Source organism: Saccopteryx leptura, chromosome 3 (genome assembly GCF_036850995.1).
Source record: "Saccopteryx leptura isolate mSacLep1 chromosome 3, mSacLep1_pri_phased_curated, whole genome shotgun sequence".
Lineage (NCBI taxonomy): Eukaryota > Metazoa > Chordata > Mammalia > Chiroptera > Emballonuridae > Saccopteryx > Saccopteryx leptura.
Window position 1 is genome coordinate 278,390,283 of NC_089505.1, and position 24,587 is coordinate 278,414,869.

A 24,587-nucleotide genomic window follows, 5' to 3' on the forward strand; every position below is an offset into this window, starting at 1 on the left:
TTTCACAGTCACTATATTTCTGTGAGTTTCTAATCCCTGCTGTTAACTGAAGTTGCTGTTTAGTATGCCGGCTTACCTTCTTACCTTTTCCTCCTAAACATTTTGATCTAGCAGCCATAAGTACAACCCCATTGTTTGAAAGAGGCCAAAATAAAACAAAAGCCCTTACCTAAAGTAAGGCAGGTGCCAGTAAACTTAAAGTAACATCTTACTTGGTGCCCTGGGCTTTCTATATATAATATAATTATTAGTATTATTATTCAGTGAGAGGAGGGGAGGCAGAGAGACAGACTCCCGCATGTGCCCCAACCAGTATTCACCCAGCAAGCTCACTAAGGGGCAATGCTCTGCTCATTTGAGGTGTTGCTCCATTGCTCAGCAACCGAGCTCTTCTTAGCGCCTGAGGTGGAGGCCGCGGAGCCATTCTCAGCACCCAGGGCCAACTTGCTCCAACAAAGCTATGGTTGCAGGAAGAGAAGAGAGAGAGAGAGAGAAGCAAGAAGGGAGAGGGTTGGAGAAGCAGATGGGCGCCTCTCCTGTGTGCCCTGACCAGGAATTGAACCTGGGATATCCACATACCAGGCTGACACTCTATCACTGAGCCAACCAGTGAGGGCCAGGCTTTCTACTTTTTTTTTTTAATTTTGAAATCATTTTAGACTTACAGAAAGGTGCAAAATAGTATATCTTTGTGTATCCTTCCCTTACCCTTTTCTCCTTTTCTAATGTTAATATCTTACATGACAACTGTACAATGATCACAACTAAAAAATTTAACATGGGAATGATACTATTTACTCAGCTATAGGCTTCACTAGAATTTTACTTTCTCTGCCTGGTAACCCAATCGAGGCTCTCATGTTGCATTTGTTGTCTTATCACCTTGGTCTCCCCTGCGACTGTTCTTCAGTTTTTCTTTGACTTTCATAATCTTGATAATATTGTAGAGTGCTGGTCAATTATTTTGTAGACTGTCTCTCAGTTGGGTTCATGGGCTATTTTCTCCCGAATGGATTGAGGTCATGCATTTTTGACAGAATACCACACAAATGATATGCTTTTTTATTGCATCACGTGAGGGGAAGTGTAATGCCCAAATGTCTTATTACTGGTGATATAAACCTTGTTTACTTGGTTAAGATGTGCCCTTGACTTCTCATTGCTTATATGCTGTCATTCTAAGCTCTTCATTGGAGCAGATGCGACAGCTGGAGTAACAGCCCCTTTACGGGAGGTGGGCACAGAAGGCAAGGGCCTTGCTGGCCTTCTGCTCCTAGCTGCCAGCAGACAGGCTTACTGAGGGCTGCAGCCCTGAAGGGATGCCTGAGAGACCGGAGCACAGAACATTAGCATCTGACTAGGGGATCATGAGGTAATGCCTCCGAGAAGTCGCTGTCAGACACACCGGCAGGGGACCTGGATCAGCCAAGGGGCCACACGTGAGGAGCCCTTCCTCCCAGGGAGGAGGAGCAGATGTGGAAATGTCTGTGTTTTTCTGGACGTCTGCTCTTGCCTCAGTTTGCTCTTTACTTTTGTTTACTTTAGGTTTCTGAGACCATGCCTTCTACACTCACCTGTTCCCAGTAAGAATATTTGTCTGCTACTTTGAGGTAATTACTTTAAGTTACTTTCCATAAGCTGTCACAAACAACAGCTTCCCTGCCAGTGATCTGGTCATCCATCTGTCCCCTGGAGGCCGAAGAGGGTGTACGCACTATCTAGTACAAAACCACACACCACTCACTCCGGAGGTGGCATTCACCCAGCAAGTAACAGGAAAAAAAAAAAAAAAAAAAAAAAGAACATTTGTTCTTTCTTTTTTCAAATTGAGATATAATGCACATACACAATTCAAAGTGCACAATTCAATGGTGTTTAGTATATTTACAAGGTTATATAACCCTTACCGCTATCTATTCCAAAATATTTTCATCATCCCAACAAGAGATTTCATGCCCACCGTCACTCCCCATTTCCCTCTGCCCCTCGTCCCTGGCAACTCACTCCTCTACTTTCTAGGTCTCCGGATTTGCCTATCTGAACCAAGGTACTTTTGATTCCAAAATATAATAACCAAGATCATCTCAATCTAGTTAACCTAGGAGCTACATACACACATGTGCGTGTGCACACACACCCAGGAAGTTAGATGTTGGCAGCACCTCACCTTCTCTTTCGATGGTCTGCACTCCCTGTTCACCCCATCCCTCCAACTGTGTCCCAGAGGTGACCTGTCTGCATTCGTCCTGCTCCGGGTACAACTCATCCTACCCTTCCATCTTCTATCAGAAACCATATGGTGTTCTATCAATGTCCTGCATTTGTGAGGTGATATTATGTTAAAGCGATCTCTGCTAAGGTGCTAACAAGTAACAGATTTACCTTTTAGTAAAGAACTCCTGGAACCTAAAGCTCAGCTGGGGTGACCAGAGGACCCAGTGTGTTTGGGGTTGTCCTAGTTTATGCCTGTTGCCCTGGCTTCATTAATAATAGCATCACCTTTCCCCTCCGAAAGGCCCTGGTTTGGGTGTCTAAATAGGTGGTTACCCAACCTTAACCAAAATAAATGACTAGCTTTGGTAATTATAGGCATTTTGGCAGGCCAACAAGGAAAATAAATTTAGGCAAATAAAGTTTCAAAGTTTCTCAAGTCCAACCCCAGCTCTACATTCCCATAAAAAGTTAAAATGCACCACCAACCTGTAGGAATCAGGGTTTCATCCACAGGCAAAAAGGCATCAGCTTCTATGGTGACTTCGTGGTCATATATATTTGGGGAACCCTGGGATGGAAAAGGTAGAGAAGGAGATTTAAAGCATAGTCTTACTTCATAAATTTGCTTTAGAACTTCTCTTGCAAAAATGTTTTCAAGCATTGACTTTAGACATCTCATTTGACCTACGCTGACGACTGATATGTTCATTTAAGGAGATAGGGCCTCAAAATAGCAGCTGACACACCAGGAAGAAGCTTTTCAGCGTGACCCCAGCATGCATTCTCTTTTCTAAATGAAATTGTAAAGATGAAAGTTGGAGAGACACCAGTAGTTTGAGAGCCTTTTGCATTTCAGCTTTATCAGCCCTGGGGTTTCCTCCACCCTCCTCACCTGCCAGGCAGACAGAAGAGCAAGGCTCGGTGACCTGTAACACACAAGTGCTAGACAGCTGCTGGACGACCAGGGCCTCACTTCCAGGCTTGCTAGAGGTGGGGCCTGTCACCATTTCTCTGGCCCAATTCCCACCCAGACACTCCCTGTCACATGACAGAAGCTGGGGAGTCAGAACTGGGGTCCCTGCTTTTGAGAGTTTGTCATCTCCTCCATCAAGATGCACCCTGCTTTTCTGGGGGAGCCAAAGTATGGTTAATGGTGAGAGGCCCCAGGGAAGTCACGTGACTGCCTAGAATCTCATTTCCTTTGGTGTAAACTGGATTAATAATGACCCCACCTTTTCCAGGGTTCTTGTGAAGAACAGTCTAGTAAAGACATGTTGTATTGCTGGTAAAGTAGAAGATACACATATACGATTCTAATTTAAGGGGTTCTTTTTATTATTAATAGGAGTTCATTTTAAAGTTCCGCAGCAGAAGATATGAAAAGGAAATCAGGTGAGAGCTTCTGCTTAGTGAGTACTCAAAAATAAGCGAAACCAGTGGTTCTCAACTGGGGCTGATTTTGCCCCACCAGGAAAAAATTGGACATTGTCCAGAGACATGTTTGATTGTCATGACTGGGGGTAGTAATGCTGATAGCATCTAGTAGGAAGAGACCAGGGATTCTACTAAACACTCTACAATGTACAGGACAGCCTACCCAAAGAATTATCTGGCTCAAAATGTCAGTAGTACCAAGACTGAGAAACCAGGAGCTAAGGTACATTGAAGGTTCAGCTGGGTCCCTGAGAAGTCAGCAGAGAGAGACAGCACTGCAAGTTAATGGAAAACAAGAATGTATGGTCGGAAAGACTCAGGTCCACATAGTCAAATGGGGTTGTCCTAAGAAGGAAGGCCAAGATTTTAGAGACCTTGAGAATCTATTTCTAAATGTGATAGAAACTGTTTTAATTACACTACTGAGAAGGTATATTTCTGAAGAACATCTCTTATTCTCCCAGAGGTTACATGCTGGGCAGAGGTAAGAATGGGTGGCAGGCAAAGTGGAGGCAGAGGTCTCTTCCTTGCTTACACTATATTAGCCACTTGTTTGGTCCCTGTTCTGAGCTGGGAAGGTAGGTCCAAAATGGAAGGGGTCTGCCTAGGGCAGCCCTGGACAAGAGGGCTCATCTTCCATGTGGCTCTCCCTACTGCCACCCTCTTACGCTCGGGGGTACTGTCAGCCCCAAAGAGGCCTTGGGGACTGAGGGGCGTCTTTGCCCTGATGAGGGAAGAGAACTTGAGACTGTTTTCTTGGCTCTCTCTGTTCAAAGTTCAGTTCAAGTTTGAGCACCATTCCATTGTATGAGTATATCACAACGTGTTTATCCATTCTCCTGTTGACAGACTTTTGGGTTGTTCTGTTTTTACCATTAATGATTAAAGATGCTTAGGAATTTCCTTTTTCTCTTTGTTTTTTAGCACTAAAGCAGGAAGAAAATGATTCAATATGAAAACCACACCCCAAATAAACTGATGAGCTTGAGATGTTAGGAAGAAGCCTGGGAGGAGAAGGAAGAAAACGCTTGTTAGGCACCCACTCCCTTAATGGTTATTGGGTCACTAAGCAGCACTAACATTCCCTCACTGAAGGAAAGCACCCTTCATTTTATGACTCTTCTGACCTGGAATAATGCAATGACCTACTCCGGTGGAATATTACTATTGGATTCATTTCCTTTCCAGGCTGATGAAAACTTGGCAAGGAATGCTGATTCACAAACAGAACTTGAGGTCCATCTCTGAGCTCAGCGTTTGTTTTGATGAACTTGACTTGGCTGTTACTAGTCTGTAACATTAACCATTTATAGCACTCATTGTGGCCTGCACAAGGCTTTAAAGACTTTTTTTGCATTACAACTACCACTGCCTTAACTCAGCAGGATATGACACTACTGATAACTACCCAAGCCCTAGCAACTCCTTTACCAGTGCCCTCCCTGTCTCTTGGAAGAACCTTGACCTGTTGACTTATCAGGAAATGACCCCCACCCTGGCCCCAGAGGGCAAATCTTGATTGGTCTAAGCCAATCACAGTGGTCTAATTACCTTGCTTGTGAGGGGTTAGATAAGGCAACAAAATATGAGGGACACCTGACCAGGTGGTGGCGTAGTGGATAGAGCATCGGACTGGGATGCAAGAGGACCCAGGTTCGTGGGGGTCGCCAGCTTGAGCGTGGGCTCATCTGGTTTGCGCAAAATGTGAGGGAAAAATCTGGTGGGAGCTTCTGGGAAAAGTTTTGCTTGTTTTTTTTTTTTTTTTTTCAGGGACAGAGAGAGAGTCAGAGAGAGGGATAGATAGGGACAGACAGACAGGAACGGAGAGAGATTAGAAGCATCAATCATCAGTTTTTCGTTGCGACACCTTAGTTGTTCATTGATTGCTTTCTCATATGTGCCTTGACCGTGGGCCTTCAGCAGACTGAGTAACCCCTTGCTTGAGCCAGTGACCTTGGGTCCAAGCTGGTAAGCTTTTTTGCTCAAGCCAGATGAACCCGCTCTCAAGCTGGCAACCTCGGGGGTCTCGAACCTGGGTCCTCCGCATCCCAGTCCGATGCTCTATCCACTGTGCCACCACCTGGTCAGGCATTTTAGCTTGTTCTTAAAAATGGAACAGTAGAGATATGAAAAAAAGGAATAGGTCCTTTTTTGTCTCTACATGTGACTATATGAGGATGTAATTTCTGGAGCTGTGTGTAAAGCCAGTAGCCACGGCCACCATCACAGCCACCTGGTCCATGCAGGTTCGCATTTGATTCACACAGACGGTAATGAAACAACGGAGCCAAGAACTGGCAGGTGAGAAATACACACAGTGGGAAAACACTTTCCTTTCCATTCAGGGCTCCCAAGCCACTGACTTATTTGAATATTCTTGGAATCAAAGGTCTCTACCTCACCAGTCTTATTCCCCTTTGTTCCCCATCTCCTTCTCTCTGCACAAACTCTGCACAAACTGGCTTCTTCAGCACTCTGCCATCTTGGCTGCCTCTCTGCTGCAATGCTAATTTCATGAACTGAGCGAGAGAGCTCCTGGTCTGCCCCATTTTATAGTGTAGAAATCAAAACCTTTAAGCCAATATACAAATAAGGAAGTTTCTGATACAAAGCCACTTATCTGAGGCATAAATGGGATTCCTCACAAGAGTGCACCACCCCACATCATGCAACAGTCAAGGGTGTGGGGAAAAGCTTAGTGTTGAGAAGATCTTAGTATTAAAAGGATGGGAAAGGCTTAGTCTTAAAACTAAGCCTTAGGTTATAAGGACCCTGCCTGCTTATAGCCTGTCCCCCATACCCAACGTAAACTATAAGCGAGCAAACATATACATCCTATTTGCAAGCTTATTTGACCCACACTGTGGTAACCATCTTGTGAGCATAAAGGGAAAAGCCTGAAGACAAAAGCCAAAACACTGAGGAAGCAGAATGGAAAGATGGAAGGACTTGGTTCCTGATGACGTACCTGCCCAGTCATACCAGAACCACAGCTACCAGCCTGCTTGCATAGCTCTTTAGGTAAAGTTTCAATAAGAAAAATGTTCTCCTAGTTTTGTGTTAGGCAAAAGCAGGAACAGCCGGAAAAAAAAAAGAGAGAGAGAGAGAGAAAGAAAAAAAGAAAAAACACCCAACCCAACCAACCAACCCACATAACTTTTCCATTCTTTGAAAAACACTGTTCTTCCTCCCTGCCAGGCCTCCAACACTTAAACTTAGAAGTGATAAGTGAAAGCTTGGCCCCAAGTAGGAAAAAAACAATTGCTATTGTTGGGCAGATAAAATATCTATGTTCACTTTGTTAAAGATGGCATTGCCGCCCTGGCCGGTTGGCTCAGTGGTGGAGCATCAGCCTGGCGTGCGGGAGTCCTGGGTTCGATTCCCGGCCAGGGCACACAGGAGAAGCGCCCATCTGCTTCTCCACCCCTCCCCCTCTCCTTCCTCTCTGTCTCTCTCTTCCCCTCCCGCAGCCAAGGCTCCATTGGAGCAGTGATTGCCTGGGCGCTGAGGATGGCTCTGTGGCCTCTGCCTCAGGTGCTAGGATGGCTCTGGTTGCAACAGAGCAACACCCCAGATGGGCAGAGCATCGCCCCCTGGTGGGCATGCCGGGTGGATCCCGGTCGGGCGTGTAAGGAGTCTGTCTGACTGCCTCCCCGTTTCCAACTTCAGAAAAAGAGGAAAAAAAAAAAAATAAATAAAGATGGCGTTGCCCACATGGAAGCCCGTTGCCCAGTGATTGTTTGGGATGGGCATGATTGTATTAATGTGTGTTGGGAGTGGGCTGTGGGCAGGTGGGATCTTTGTAGCCTGGGGCTTGGTTTTGGGACTAAGCCTTTCCCACCATTTTTTATTTATTTTTTATTTTTTTTATTTTCCTGAAGCTGGAAACGGGGAGAGACAGTCAGACAGACTCCCGCATGTGCCCGACCGGGATCCACCCAGCACGCCCACCAGGGGCGACGCTCTGCCCACCAGGGGGCGATGCTCTGCCCCTCCGGGGTGTCGCTTTGCCGCGACCAGAGCCACTCTAGTGCCTGGGGCAGAGGCCAAGGAGCCATCCCCAGCGCCGGGGCCATCTTTGCTCCAATGGAACCTTGGCTGTGGGAGGGGAAGAGAGAGACAGAGAGGAAGGAGGGGGGGTGGAGAAGCAAATGGGTGCTTCTCCTATGTGCCCTGGCCGGGAACCGAACCTGGGTCCCCCGCACGCCAGGCCGACGCTCTACCGCTGAGCCAACTGGCCAGGGCCTTTCCCACCCTTTTTGATTGGAGTGGTGCACTCTCATGAGGAATCCAATTAGGCCTCAGATAAGTGACTTTTATCAGAGACTTCCTTATTTGTATATTGGATTAAAGGTTTTGATTTCTACACTATAAAATGGGGGCAGACTGGGAGCTTGCTCTCTTGGTTCCTGAGATTAGCATTAGAGAGGAGAGCAGAGAAAGGCCACGTGGAGGAGGCCAGGAGAAGCAGCCAAGATGGCGGAGTGTTGAAGGAAAAGCCAGTTTGTGCAGAGTTTGTGCAGGGAGAAGGAAGGAGATGGGGAACAGAGGTGAATAAGTCAGGTGAGCTAGAAACCTTTGCTTCTAGGAAACTCGGATAAGTCAGTAGCTTTGTGAGCACTGAATGAGTGGGTTTTGGAGCCCATTGTGTGTTTTTACTTGCCCGCTGTGTGCAAGCTAGGATTAAAGATGATGGCCCATCAGCTTTTGGCTCCGTTGTTTTTTTACCGACTGTCCGAATCCAATGAGAACCTGCATGGGCCAGGCTGCTGTGATGGTGGTCCTGGCTACTGGCTTCACAGCTATTAAATTAAAAAAACCCCAACAACCCAAAGATGAATATATATAAGATGAGCCAACTACCTTAAATACCAAGTTTTGACCTATTTCCCCAGGGAGGGTTTAAGATATATGCTAATGTGCCCATGGGAAGAGTAAGAGATGCTCTGAAACCGCAGAGGCACCTTGACCCCAGGCCTGGTGACTGACCCTCCACTCTTACCTGCGCGCCCCAGAAGGCTAACAACTGCAGCCCACGCCCAGCCCTGAAGCTAATGCTTGTGGACTGGAGCTGCACTTACTAAGACAGTATACAGAAGGCAGCTGACACTGACCACCCTTCTGGTTAGGCTGTGATCTGGGAAACTATTCTGCCTCTGGAAAGAAATTCAGAAATACTTATCACTTTAAGTCCCTGTAAGAGAGGGAGGGTGTAAAATTCTGGTCAGGAGGGCTCTCCTGCCAGGTAAATGGAAAAGTCTGAACAAACCTTACATTCCCATTACATCTCCTCCATTGGAACACACGGAGGTGTAATGGTTCACACATAATTTCTCGGTTTCTGAATCTATTACTTTAGATCACCCCTGATTATATAGAGCAGCGGTTCTCAACCTGTGGGTTGCTACCCCGGCGGGGGTCAGGTGACCCCTGTGTTTTGGTTGTTCGACCCTCGCCGGGGTCGCGACCCACAGGTTGAGAACCACTGATATAGAGGATGTCCTAAGCATATAAAATTGTGGAAAATACTAAAAAATCACCAGGACCTACTACCTACATAAATACTAAAAAATCACCAGGACCTACTACCTACATACAACCATTAATATTTTGTTATTATTTTTTTTTGGTCAAGTTTCTTTACAAACTTATTTTATTTTTTCACTTACTAAAGTAGGAGCTTTATTTTAGAAATGATCTTATATTTTAGAGACATTTTCAACAAGAGGTGAACAAAATTTCTGCCTAATTCATAATATATCATGAACTTATTTTCAAAAGTAGAGTTTATATATATTAGTGCAGAGCCTCCTATGGCTGGGCACGTTTGTCTTGTTTCTGTGTTTTGGTTTGTCTTTAAAGATCTGAGGAAGGATAGTGGGTGAAAGTTCCTGAAGATAAGAAACAAGGAAGTGAAGAAACATCTTTCTTTTATTATTATTATTATTATTATTATTTTGAGAGAGAGCGACAGACAGGGACAGACAGACAGGAAGGGAGAGAGATGAGAAGCATCAACTCATAGTTACGGCACCTTAGTTGTTCAATGATTGCTTCTCACACATGCCTTGACTGAGGGACTCCAGTCGAGCCAGTGACCCATTGCTCAAGTCAGCAACCTTGTGGGGTCATGTCTATGATCCCATGTTCAAGCTGGCAAGCCTGCGTTCAAGCTGGTGGCCTCGGGGTTTCAGACCTGGGTCCTCAGTGTCCTAGGTCGATGCTCTATCCATTGCAACACCACCAATCAGACACATCTTTCTTATTTTTAAAGGGGAAAACTTTGGAAATTTTATAAGAACCAACTGACTCATGCTATTTGAAAAAATCCTAGAAAAAAACCGGCAGATCATTAGCAAACTCGTAAAAGAGTGTTAAAATGCAAGATGTTACTAGTTGGCTGTGAACATCATCTTGTGGTAGAAAATCATGCCAAAATGACTCAAGTATAGTAGACGATGATGAGTTCTTCAGAAGAACAGGAAGTAATAGATATAATCTACAGTTTAAGCTATTTTTATTCTGTCTCAGGCAATAGCTCCCCTCACCCCCAACAAGCTAAAATTTTAGCATAAGGAGTGAATGTGGTAGGTTAGAGATTACTTAAGGGGAGTTGTCAACGTCTCTACCCTGCACTTAGGGTGGGCTGCACCATAGTACACACAACTATTGATAGCATAGCTAAAGGGGTTGGACCACGCACATTTCCAAAGGCCCAAGGGTGGAATTCACTTTACTTGGAAATAATTTAGGGGGGGAGGGCTTGGAGTGAAGTAGGGGAAGCAAATGTAATTTTATGCTTCTAGATGAAAGGAAATCCTTTAAATGGCTAGTTAGTTGTCTGAGCATATGGGACACAGATACTTCTCTTGGCAGTACAATGTACTCATCCTATCTTTCTCTATTACTTCCATTTATTGAGCATCTACTATGAGTCAGATGGCTTTGCTGGGCACTCTTCATCATCATGGGGTGATTGCCAGAGTAATTTCATGCTGGGTTGGTCTCTCCAGCCACTCCCCCAGGTCATTCTACAAAGTACATCGCAGGAGAGAAGAGGCAGGTTAGAGCAGGCAGGAGAGCGGAGGCAAGGGCACTTACCTGGCCTGCCAGGTTGAAATAAGAATGGTTGGTCAGATTGACTGGTGTGGTCTGACTGGCTTGTGCTCGATAGTTGACCACGAGCTCCCCACCATCCAGCATGTATGTCACCCAGACTTTTAACTCCCCAGGGTAACCTTCCTCACCGTCTGGACTGACCCGTGAGAACTGAACGCCGTTTGACAGCACCTGAGGGCTCCAGAGGACCTGGGGAAAAAGTGTTTTCAAAGCTGTTTAGTCACTGCAATCCCAAGCTAAATGCCACATTTCAGTATTAAAGACAACTGATTCCAGAAAGGGAAATGATATAGTTGATAAGGTTTAAAATAATAGCCTAGATTTTAATTATTCTAAAACTCTGAAATAGATTTTGAGAGAAAAAGTTTTTCTCTTTACCTAGTCACATTTTCCATACTCTCTTTCCCTAACTTTATATGTATGTGTCTACCACATTTTTCCCCCCTACTTGGAGACTTTTTTTTGAAATCTCAGCACCACATGCTGAGTGCCATATTGCAATATCTGCTATCTGCTAAGAGCATTAACAATAATTTTAATAAATCAGCCCCTCTCTTGGGGATACTATTTATAAATATTTGTTAAAAAAAAACACTGTGATATTCTCTTATATTTCCTGGGCATTCCAAAAAAAGAAGGCACTTGTTCCATTAGGAAGAGTTCTAGCCCACAAGTCAAGAGTCCTGATTTAAAGGCCAAATTTGTTTCACGCTCACTGTATGATTTTGGACATCAATCCCATCCATAAAATAAAGGGGCAGAAAAAAATATCTCAAAGATTTCTTTCTCATTCTGGAAAATATGATTCTAAGAATGGAAAGAAAAATATGAAGAAAAGTTTTCTAAAAGAGTTTCTTGCTTTTGAAAATAAAAATAGGAAATTTGAATTAACACAGTGATTCCTCTCAACTTTGCCTTAGAGGCCCGAGATGGCGCTTACAGGGAAGGGAACACCAGTATCTATTGAGTGCCCGTTATGAACCAAGGCACTTTGCTAGAAACTTCACAGAGCTGATTTAATATAAGTACCATTATCCTCATTTAGGGATGACAAAGCTGAGGCTCAGAAAAGATAAATTACTTGTTCTAGGCCACACAGCTAGTAAGAGTGAATTTAAACTAAGTGGTCTAATCCTCTCCCCTTATTTTTCAGAAGTCTTATTATTGTTATTGTTTTAAGATTTTATTTATTCATTTCAGAGAGAAGAGAGAGAGAGGAGGGGGGAGGACTAGGAAGCATCAACTCCCATATGTGCCTTGACCAGGCAAGCCCAGGGTTTCAAACTGGCGACTTCAGTGCTCCAGGTTGACGCTTTATCCACTGCACCACCACAGGCCAGGCCTTCTCCCCTTATTTTACACTATCAGAGGACAAAGTAGCCAGAGACCCTCAGTCCCTTTGGGAAGTCCTGGGGTAAAGGGGCCTTTTGCAGACAAGAGACTGCCATCTGTTGAGTGTTCACCAGTCACTGACATGGTGCTTTATTTATATAAGTTCTTTCACAAGGTAAGGATTTGGTGGAAACAAACAAACAAACAAAAAAATCACCATCTTTGTAGGTCAAAATAGTTGAACAGTGGCAATTTCACATGGTTTTAATTAATACTATTATCCCCATTTTACAGATGAGCAAATTGAGTTCAGTGGAGTTGACTCGCTCACTTCCACCTCCTAAAACCCAGGGGAGTAGAGCAGAAACTTTTCATATTACATGCCCACTGCTTAAAGAGAGAAAAAAATTATTAAAGTTGTACAGAGCCAGGACTCAAATTCGGGTCTGGTAGTCTACGTTATAACTTATTTTGGTTTCAGTGAATGTTTTGTTCAAATCTCCCTGAGTTGAGGCCAAACTGTCACTCTTAACAGACTTGAAAGATAGCAACTCCTCTGGCCTGCGGAGCGCTGTATGAGCCCAGGCTCCGCCCACCACCTCCCGCTGGGTCTCCTGGTGACATTGCCTTTGCCAGGAAGGGGGACCCAGCGGGAACGGAGGCCTCTGCCTTCACCTATGGTGAAAGCAGCTGGTATTTGAAACAAAGTTACTGACCTTAGTAAAAAATTAATTTTACACTGTAATTACCCCCCAGAAATGTTGAACTTTCAAGACACTTGACATATAAAAAGCATGTTACATACAGGAGTAAAGAAAGAAAAAAGAATCTCTCAAACAGAAAATTTTAGGGATAAAATATTTGATATAAAATGTTCTTAACTTGCTACCTAGGTTTTCTCCTTTAGAGAAAGGACACAATGGAAAGATTTTTGTGTAAACCAATCTTATCAGATAAGGATAATATGATACTATGGGAAGTATAATTTCTCTGACCCAGTAGTTTCCAAATTTCCAGAAATTTTCCTAATTTTCACTGTTAGGTCTACTTATACCATTTCTAATCCTGTCAGGTTATTCAAATTTCATCTTTAAAAAAATGCATTGATATAAATAGACAACACATACCTCCAACAGAACAATTATTCAGTAACTGGTGAGATCAAACATACCTTAAAACAAAGTTCATCAGGTACACTGCTCATGGTACTATATACAAACCTACTGTTTAAAACTTTCAGTGGCTCCATAATAACATTGCAAGTCTTGCCCCACTTCTCTCTGGGCTGTTGCACAGCCATTCCCTCCAATATCAGTCTAGTGAGTGAAATGGTATCTTTTCTTCATGGACAGTTCAGATCCCACCTCCCCACTTGCTATTAATTTGTTCATACCCAGTTCCTCTATCACACCACTGGGGTCTATATTAGGGGCTTGTTGTGGCCCACACATAACAGTTGTTCATGGAAGGGTCCCACTCCCTCACTATAACGTGAGCCTTAGAAACCCCTGTCCTATAATGTGCCCTGGTTCACAGAAGGGGTTCAGTAGGCATACTACATGCAAGGATATGTATACATGTATACTTACTATTTGTTATGTTCATGCAAGGCATACATGGTTTTAAAAATATTTTTTTTATTTATTTACTTTATAGGGAAAGAGGGAGAAGGAGGAGGAAGAAGAGAAAGACATAGAGAAAAAGAGAGGGAGGAAGAGAAAGATCGATTTGTTGTTCCACTTATTTATGCTGTCACCGTTTGATTCCTGTCTGTGCCCTAACAAGGGGTCAAAACCACAACCCTGGTATATCAAGACCATGTTCTAACCAGCTGAGCTACCCGGCCAGGGCTAGAGCATACGTGTTAAGCAACACACACAGATAAACCACAGTAGAATAGAGGGAACAGAAACGAGCTGGTACAAGGTACTGTTCTGAGACCTCTCTGAAGATTCTTGTCCAAACAGAGCTGGGCCAAACTTCCTCTAATTGAGGTTTGCCCATGGACCTCGTATATTCCAGAGAACCTCTGGTTTTGTGCCTCCCTGGCGTGAGAAGTCCCATCATTAAGGAAAAGGGAACTGATGGGGCAGTGTGGTTCTGGGCCACAGAAAGGAAGTTGGTGGGACAGAGGAATTTGGTGGGACAGAGAGTGACCAACTTCCTTCTATAGGACAGACGGTGGTCAGAGGCAGAAAAGAAAAAATTGTTATCATTAACTGCATACATGTGCCTGTCTTCTCTGGCTCTCCTCTAAGAAATAACCTGGGTGGTATAATTGAAAGGAAGGTTAACCACTGAAATTATCTCCCTCACAGACTGAAATTAGACGAGTAAGAGAATTCGCTGGTGCTTGACCTGTGGTGGCGCAATGGATAAAGCATTGACCTGGAACACTGAGGTTGCTGGTTCAAAACTCTGGGCTTGCCTGGTCAAAGCACGTATGGGAGTTGATGCTTCTTGCTCCTTCCTCCATTCTCCCTCTCTCTCTCTCAGGCGTCCCCAAACTATGGCCGCGGGCCGCATGCGGCGCCCTGAGGCCATTTATCTGGCCCCCTGCCGCACTTCCGGAAGGGGCACCTCTTTCATTGGTGGTCAGTGAGAGGAGCACTGTATGTGGCGGCCCTCCAACAGTCTGAGGGACAGTGAACTGGCTCCCTGTGTAAAAAGTTTGGGGACTCCTGCATGAATAAATAAAATTTAAAAAGAAAGAAAGGAAAAAAGAAAAGAGAGAGTCCGCTAGTAAGAGGTTAACCACCCAGCCAGGAAGCAGGAGGCCAGGCATTCCTATCACAGGGAGAAGCTATTTGGTCAATTTGCTTTCCTAATCTTATTTTTTCCCAGAGATTCTCTTGGGGAATGAAAGTTTTGATGTGGAAAAGGGGAACTGGGGAGAATATTAGGTAATTCTGAGATGTGGAAGGGTAGGCCTGAATGCAGCAGGGGTTAAGAACAGATATGGGGTGGGGGGTGTTGGGTTGGAGGCACCCACAGTGGTGGCCCTAGTGGACAGCTGAAGCTGTAGTGCAGGAGTGAGGCTGTCAGACCAGGCAGCCTGGCTTAGAAGGGTGTGGCCTTTCAGAGCCTCAGATTTCACATCTGGTAATAACACAGGGTTCTAGTAAGGGTAAGAGATAATATATGCAAATGCCCTGTGCAGTAAGTACCGTATTTTTCGCTCCATAAGACACACTTTCCCCAAAAAAAGTGGAGAGGGGAAATGCCCGTGCATCTTACGGAGCGAATGTTATATTTTTATAGCTGCTGCAGGTTCCCGGACAGCTAGAAGAGTATTTGAACATTCAAGTCTCTTCTCATTTGTTAATAACAGTGCTAATGGTTGTTAATACTGCTATTGAGTTTACATTGTTGAAATATTATTGTGGTATGTTTTATTAAGTATTTTAACACACCATTTGGTTCAGAATATTTTTTTTCTTATTTTCCTCCTTAAAACCCTAGTTGCGTCTTATGGTCAGGTGCGTCTTATGTAGCAAAAAATACAGTAAGTGGTGAGGTATTATTTTCAATCCATTTTCCAGCTGTGCCTGAGGTCAATGTGACTCCCTGATCCCAACACTTTGAGAAAGTCGTTCCCTATCTTTCCTAAGTCAAGGGCCATTGTCCTTTCACTGGCTCCCTGACTGTTACAGTCAGGTGAACTAGACAAGGATGGGTCCTGGGACAGGGCCCAGTGCATCTGCTCCTCAGAACCTTGGCAGGAGGAACCTTGGGAAGAGGAACCTCGGCCTCTGTCCTGAATCGACTTTCCATGCATTCGCTCCAGGGCCCAAGACTGTGCCTGGCAAACAGAAGGTACGCTCGAAGGTGCTTTGTGAAGCGTGCCAGGTAAGGCCTCTTCCCAATGGCCCTGACTCACCTTATCAAACCCTCTGACCCCTCCATGCAGACTGTTGGGCCCCTTGTTAATGGCGAGCTTATACTCCTTCCCGTCCAACGTGAATGTTCCTTTGGCGATTCGGTTGGCCACTCTGCCAACCACTGCTCCAAAGTAGGGCTGCTTTTGGAGGTACCCTGCAAGGACATGAGATGACAGCGATTTTTAAAACTTCACGCCGATGGCGAGGCTCACACTGCTACCCACCACTTTCTCCTGAGGGCCGCTGCAGAGTAACAAGCTGGGCGTACCCACTTGGAAGCACCGGAAGATGGTGTGCTCTACACATGACCTTTGCCCTTTCCAAAGGTAGTGAACATTTTTAGAGAACTTTATAAAGCACAGAGAAGAAATTTAAATCATCCCGACCTCTTCACCAGAAAGCCACTGTTAACACGTACATCCTTCTTCTATTCCATGCGCACGTGTGCTTTTCCTCTTTTTTTATAAACTGGGGTCTGAGTGTCCATGCTACTTTGTAATCTGCTTTTTTTCTTCTAGGCTGATCAATTTTCTTAACTAAAAATTATATTTTTGTGTAGTCTTCAGAAAAAACTATCATCTTTTTCCTCTTTTCGTTTTTTAAAAAAGTACAATTAGTACATAAAAATGTCCTGTAAAGAGTGTTCAATAATGCACCAGTATATAGAGTAGGTTTGCCAGAGGAAATACAGGATGCCCAGTTAAATCTGAATTTCAGATAAATATTAATATTTTAGTATAAGTATGTCCATATTATTGCTAAACATGGCACATACTTACACTTTAAAATGTTCGCTATTTATCTGACATTCAACTTTAATTGGGCATCCTGTATTTTTATTTGCAAAATCTGGCAACCTTAATAAAGAGTAAAACATGCAACCCTCCTCTGCCTCTCGACTCCTCCCCTTCCCAGTGGTAACCACTGCTAACAGTTAGGCATATACTCTTATTTTTTAAAAAATTTAACTACATGTAAGCACATACAAATACATAAATGCACATTCTATATAAAGAGAATTTACTATACACATTGTTTTGCAATATTTTCTGTTATCAAATGTCTTAAGGTCTCTCCAAATGACTGCATACTCACCTACCCTATTTCTTTTGATGGGTTCATGGCATCTTGATGAGCATAAACTATTGTCAGCTTTGGGGGGCAGTTAAAAGAAATACAGCTTGTGTCCTATACTTAGAACTTTGTGCCTGGGCATATTACAGTACTTCCCTTCTCTTTAAATTCCTTTTCGCTATGATCTTTTGGTTTAGATTACATTGGCAGAGACAAAGGTGTGGAGGTAGTTTACTTTTTGTATTGTCACCAAGATTAGTTTCTACTCTATTTTTCACTCAGATGCTCTCATAATCCCATTCCCTTTCCTGCGGTCCTGTGTATCCATCACATCTATTATAGAGCAGATGAGCATGCAATCTAAGTGTATGAACTATTTTTACCGTGGCTGGAGGGGTTCTTCGGCTATGGACCCTGAACAGATCAGGCCAGGTACAGGTCACAGGTTCTCATTCCTCAACTAGTTAGGCCCACGTGAAACATTAATCTTCCCATCCTGGTCTTTCCTGGTTCACTTCTTTGCTAAACTGCAGGTCCTCAGAGTCCTGCTCAGAGACCATCATACAGCTAACACTGAGCTCTTTCAAAGTCTCAGCTGCTTTCTAAGTGCTCTATATTGAATTCATTTATCATCAGAATGTTTCTATATGGTTGACATTATTACTACCCTCATTTTACAGGTGTGGAAACTGAGAACAGAAAGGTTAAGTAACTTGTCCCCAAATACACAGCTAGTTATGGCAGAACCTGGAGTCGGATGCAGACAGTCTGGCTCCTGAGTACTTGGAAAGCACAAGGTTTTCTGGTTAATTGACATCACCACCATCTTAGCAGCAACCAGACTGATCTATCAGCTCCCACCTATGTCCCCGGACCCCTTTCTTTCTGAAGCTTTAAAACCCCTTACACTGGGTAACCAAAAGGAGTTCCAAAAAGCCAAACAATCTTTTCCTGATTTTGCTTCACGTGTTTTGGTTTTTAATAGACTTCATTTCTTTAGAGCAGTTTTGGGTTCACAGGAAAATTGAGCTGAAGGTTCAGAAATTTCCCACATATCCCATCTCCCTCCCACAGGCAAAGCCTCCCCACTATCAACAACCCCCACCAGCATGGTACATTTATTACAACTCATGAATCTGCACTGACACATCACCATCACCTGAAGTCTGCAGTTTACATTACAGTTTACTCTTAGTGTTGTACATTCTTTGGGTTTGGACAAATGTATAATGACATGTGCCCTCCATTACATTATCATACAGAGCATTTTACTGTTTTAAAAATCTTCTGTGCATTGCCTATTCATCCCTTCCATCCCCCAAGCCCCAGGCAAGCACTGATCTTTTTATTGTTTCCATAGTTTAGCCTTTTACAGAACGTCATATAGGTGGAATCATACAGTATGTAGCCTTTCAGATGGGCTTCTTTCATTTAGTAACATGCATTTAAGGGTCCACCCTATCTTTTCATAGCTTGATAGCTCATGTCTTAGCACTGAATAATATTCTATTGTCTGGATATACCCCAGTTTATTTATCCAGTCACCTACTGAAGGACATCATGGCCACTTCCAAGTTTTGGCAATTATGAGTAAGCTACTATGAACATCCATGTGCATGTTTTTGTGTGAGCATAAGTTTTTTTAACTCCTTGGTATTTACCAAGGAGCATGATTTCTGGATTGTATGGTTAGAGGATGTTTAGTTTGGTGAGAAACTACTAAACTGTCTCCAAAATGGCTGCACCATTCCGCACACCCACCAACAATGAATGAGAGTTCCTGCTGCTCCATCCCCATTAGTATCTGGTGTTGTCAGTGTTCTGAACTTTGGCCATTCTAATATGTCTTGTTTTAATTTGCTTTTCTCTGACGATATATAATGTGGAACACTCATTTGTTTTTTAAGAGCTCAAAAATGTGAAGAAAACAGAACTTCTGTTCAGAAACTGTTTGGCTGTATCTATTTTTAACTGCTATTGTGATTCATTCAACAAGTGCACACTGAGCCCTTTCTCTCTGTCAGTCACATGCTTAGCAACATCTACACATCCAACAGCAAGGCTGCTGCTTCAAGGGCTTGCAAGGATTGCCTCAGAAGGGACCGCTTCCTAGAAGTGGGTAGTAAGCCCAGGGAGATGAGAAGCACTTGTCAGTTGCTGGTTTATATGGAGGGCTTTTCAGGATTAAACTGTAAGGACAGCAGACACCACTGCTTCCAACTGTCTCTGGAAAACTCTTCAGAATAAATGAATTTTATATTATCCGCATATGTTACTAAGCTTTTATATCAAATCAGAATAACAAAATGTGACAGTCCCCAAATGATAAAAAGGACATGACTAAAAAGCTTGTTTTGAAATGTAGAAAATATTATTTTCTACAAAAAAGGGCAAAGTTTCTAGTTAAGCCAGGAAAGCTGATTTTATCAAGCCAATTGCTAATGTGGAATAAAGGATAAAGAAAAAGTATCCTCTTTTTTTGGGGGGGGAGTCAAGGAACTGGTCCGAATATAGTAATAAATGTTGAACAATGGGCTATGGCCCATTCTGCTCCTCTAACATGCCAAGGATCCCAGATATGACATTCATCTCGGACGGCCCAAACCTTAGCCAGAGTGCCCTAAAGTTGCAAATACAGTTGCTTCACACCATGGTCCACTTTCCTTTGGCTTTTTGAGAAAAACAAACATTACTTTAATGGACAAACACTTTAAACATCCCAAATATTTTATATATTTTAAATGGCTGCTGGTTGTTCCAGATGAACCTCCATTATTTATTTTTTCAGTGTTAACAAAGTAAAATGAAAAGTTCAAGTGGTGTAAAGGAAGGTATTTGGGGGCAAAGGAAGGAAAGAAAGTAAAAATTATCAATTGTTCACCATAGCCACACACTATCACAGCCAACAGCACGTTCAAGCATCTTCTGTCACGTGTTACATGCAAGGAAATAGGTCTGAAGAAATTAAGTAACTTGTCCAAGGTCACACAGCTTTAAGGGACAAAGCTGATTTAAACCAGGAGTCCTCAATGTTCCTTATAAGGGATCTGTAATACTAAACTACAGCCTCTACACTGGTTCCTTTTCCTCCAGGATACTCTCTTTTATGAATACAGGTTTTTTTTTAAAGCACTAAGTTTATTTTTTCCAGTTATTCCATAATGGCCCTCTTGGCAGTAATAGCTGGGTGTCTGGTTGGTAACTGGGGGGAAGATGGAGGAGGAGTTGCACTGATTGTATGGGTAGGTTGTTTGTCCCTGAGAAGCAAATATTCTCATCACAGGTTTTGAAAGAAATCATAATGACTGCAGGTGGGACATGCAGATGAAAAACATTTAACAATATTTTAAATACAAAAAATGGCAGAAAACTCACAGGAGGCCATGTCTGATTTGCGTAGCCTATAACTAAAAGATCATATATGATTAACCTCTTTAGAATTCTGCAGAAGAAAGATCTCATTTTCCCAGGGAGAAATTTAACCATTCTGACCTCAGGTCATGGCCATCATCCAAGCAGTTAATACAATCTATCTGGGAAATTGGAGATAGTTCACATCTAACCGGGCAGTTACACAAGGACTGTGTCTCATGGAATTGTCCATGCTTAGCTCTTCCCTGTGGCTCAAAACATTTTTTGAAACATGATAATGAAGATAATCCCTGACTTTGTCACATCTTTCACTTTAAGTTATCTGCCTCAAGCTTGACTGGTGGTGGTGCAGTGGATAGGGCATCAGACTGGGATGCAGAGGAGCCAGGTTTGAAACCCTGAGGTTGATGGCTTGAGTGCAGGTCATCAGGCTTGAGCACAGGGATGCCAGTCTGAGTGTGAGATCATAGACATGACCCCATGGTCTCTGGCTTGAGTTCAAAGGTCACTGGCTTGAAGCCCAACGCCACTGGCTTGAGCCCAAGGTCTCTGGCTTGAGCCAGGGGGTCACTGGCTTGGCTAGAGATCCCTAGTCAAGGCACATATGAGGAGCAATCAATGAACAACTAAAGTGCTGTAACTACGAGTTGATGTTTCTCATCTCTCTCCCTTCCTGTCTCTCTCTGTTGCTAAAAAAAAAAAAAAAAATTATTTGCCTCAATTTATTTATATAAAACTTACATACTCAGACATTCTTAGAGACTCCATATAAAAATTAAGTCTCCTTCCTATCCCTGTACCTTAGCTACCCAAAGTCTTTGTTTAAGGACAACCAGTGTTGCCAATTTCTTAACACGGGTTTTAATACACTAGATTTGATCAAAATAGTAGCAGAGACTCATTCCAAACTACTGCTATGCACCGCTTAATGATGGGGGCACCCTGATCGATTTCATCACCGTGCCGACATCAGAAAGTATACTTACACAAACCTACGACACACCAAGGCTATATGGTTGGTGTGCTCCTGTAGTATGGGTGGTCCGGCCTTGACCGAAATGTTGTTATGCAGCCATGACTGTATCTGATGGAGACAATTATGCTTCCTATTAGGAAGTCTTTTTTATTTTGGGCAATACTGAAAGAATCTACAAAAAAACCCTGTAGGACAAGGCCTTAAAAAGGGAACAAGGATCACCTGTGGCAGCCTCAAAGATGGCTAGATAGATCAGAAAGTATTACTGGATATTCTGAGGGCTTTTCTTTAACTTCTTTTTTGAAAACAGCTCGATTTCCTTTTAAAATAAAATAAATTATCTAAATTATAGCATAGGAATGGAAATGCTTGTCTCAATGCTTTCTGTGAAGCCTGCGATGCATGGTTAAGAAAATGCTATTTGAATTTCTGAAGAGATGTTAATAATATGGAGTGTAATACAATTCAAGCCAGGGGATCTGAGGGAATCAGGTTTTTTCCCTCCATTTTAAGAATATGGGGAGATAATATTGTCTTTCACCCAGATTCCCACAAAAGACATAGATTCATTGAGACAATTACATAAATGCCCTCACAAAATCGGCACTTCTATGCCTGGTGCTTCCCAGGTGCTGTGTCATCGTGACCCACGTTTCAAATGAATTTGAGAAAGACACTTTGTGCTTTAAGGTCCATGTAACCCACATCAGAACTAAAAATGCTACGACTTGAGTGTGTGTTTGTGTGTCGGGGGGAGTAGTTAGTTGCCTCCCGAATGGTGATAAGGCAGAGATGGAAATGAGATAATAAAATCAGGTGCTCTTAGCTTATCATCTCCAATTCCTTACTGGTACTGCAATTACAAGCAAATACCCAATTCTTTTACTTCACGGGCAGTTCTGCACCAGTTAAATAATTTCTTTATGGTGCTGTTTCAGACTAGAAAATGGTGATGCTACTAACAAAGAGAGTTGACTCAGCAAAATGAGAAATCCTCTGTTGTCATTTCTCAATCTTCTTGCCTTTTGACTTTGAAAACAGATGTGAATCCCCACCCCCAGAAATTCAAAGGGACATGAAGCTGATTTCTCCCATGTCCCTGTGCCTTCCCACCCTTGAGTCACCTATACAATATTTGCTTAAATTACCAAGGAAATTCTGCTGAAGATTACCTTGCTTCTCTCTAAGCCAGGCTGTGGAATATCCAAGGCAGATAGATAAACAGGGCCAGGAATAGGATCCTTAGGAACTCCTTTTTTTTTTTTTTTAAGATTTTTAATTTATTGATTTTAGAGAGAGGAGCAGGAAGCATCAACTCCAGTTGCTTGTAGTATGTGCTCTGATTGGGCAAGCCCAGGGTTTCAAACTGGTGACCTCAGCACTCCAGGGCGACACTTTATCCACTGTGCCACCACAGGTCTGGCCAGGAATATTTTGATAACTACATTTTGTTAAGGATATGGGGAGCAAATTTCAGTCTCCTAAGGGAAAACCAGTGGCCTGCAGCCACGAGCCACGCTACATATCTAAAGAACCAAACAGACGGAAAGACACACCTAAAGGAAAACCTCAAACCTCCTCTCTCAGCAGATTTTTGTCCACACCTCTCACTGAGCAGAGGATATTCCTTCTCAGCAGTGTACCTTTGCCAACTTTATTTCAGACTTTGTTCTCTGTCTAGTTGCATCCTCATTGCCAAGAGGGCACTATGTATGCTTTCCTTTGTTGTGATCAAACTGCAATTGTAATTATTTATGCAATTATTTGGCTAACAGTTATGTTCCCAACACAACTGCAAGCTCTATGAGGGTGGGGACTTCGTCTGTTTCACTGAGTGAGATAACTGAATTATCAGTTTTTAAATGCGTGTATTTATTAATACGTGGTCTTAATTGCCCAGGGGTTCCAACAGGATAAAAGTCCACCCTGGTTAGGAGACCTCATTTCTAGACAAGGAGTAAGGTCTTCTGTGTTCCACATGGTTACTGAGCAGTCAGGGAGCGCTGGGCACTAACCCCACCCAGACTGAAGTGGATAAGCTGTCCGCACCCCCTGAGCATTTCTGAGACAACCATGCCTCAAAGATAATCTGATCACGGAAAAAGCAAGTAGAAGATGCACATCTTTGATTTTCCTTCTTGAGAAAGGGCACGCGGAAGGAACTCGGGAGTCATACCCACTCCAGCCTGCTTTTTCCTCTCCAACCCTCACAAAGGTCAGGCAGTTCAAAGATCACTCCTGGGTTGCTGAAGTTTTACCCTACTCTCAACTGACTTATTTTTTAAATCAACTGAGGCAAAGCCTGAAAGGATAACCAGAGGCCAAGTCCTATAGCCGTTTCCATTCATTTTTGTCTTTTTTCAAGCACTGGATCACAACACAGTGAGTTAGCGGGATCCAAGCATTCCTGACGGTCCCAAGCTTGGATCTTTCCTCTCGGTCCCTGATCCGCCAGCCGCACGATCCGGGTCGTGTGCGGGGTGGTCCTGAGGCCCGCCCGCGGCCCTGGACGGAGTTCAACCCACCTTCCAATTCGGCAAAACCGAGCACCACATCTGAGGCTCTGCCCTGCCTGTCTTTGACTTCCAGGGCTGTGATGGTGCAACCCCAGGAGATGATGTCCACTCTCAGCAGATCTGACTGCAGCCGGAACTTCTCCACAGTCCCTGCGCCCAAGGGCAACTCTCCAAACACGGAACTGGTTACCGAAACCATGGGGAAAGCTCAGGAAGTGCTGCTAACTCCTGGCTCTTCCAACTCCAGCCGCCAAACTGGGAAAGACAGAAGTTTACTGGAGAAGGGGTGGGACACGACTCAGGCTCCTCCCTTTCCTTGCTTGGATTTAGGAAGTGACTATTCCTGCAAAAAAAATATCCTCTGGGGGCCTTTCTAATATACTGCTCACAAAAACTAGGGAATATTTCAAAATGAATATGGAGTGGTAAAAAAGAAGAAGCATTTGATTTTTTTTTATTATTATTAAACAAGAACATCAGAAAAGCAAAGGACAAGTCAAAGAAAGTTGTTCGATTATGGAAATGAGATGCAAAACTAACTTTTATTTCATTGGTGAAAATGCACTATGCAAAAGACTGAAAGTACTAGAGTATCTGTACGTTCCCTGATCCCCTCATTTTTGTGAGCAGTGTAATTTCCTTGCCTAAGGGTGACCTGAATGCAAAATT

The 24,587-nt window shown here is 43.4% G+C and overlaps 1 protein-coding gene across 1 annotated transcript in view; it reads right to left on the reverse strand.

The window, feature by feature from the left end:
- GALM (galactose mutarotase) overlaps window positions 1-24,202 on the reverse strand; it is a 59,496-nt gene extending 35,294 nt beyond the window's left edge. Inside the window, exons 1-4 of the mRNA XM_066378452.1 lie at window positions 23,928-24,202; window positions 15,980-16,134; window positions 10,750-10,956; window positions 2,701-2,782 (exon numbers count right to left, since the gene is read on the reverse strand). Of these exons, the coding sequence (XP_066234549.1) occupies window positions 2,701-2,782; window positions 10,750-10,956; window positions 15,980-16,134; window positions 23,928-24,117 (634 nt within the window). The 5' untranslated portion in view covers window positions 24,118-24,202. The remainder of the gene's footprint in view (window positions 1-2,700; window positions 2,783-10,749; window positions 10,957-15,979; window positions 16,135-23,927) is intronic.
- Window positions 24,203-24,587: the final 385 nt, after the last annotated feature.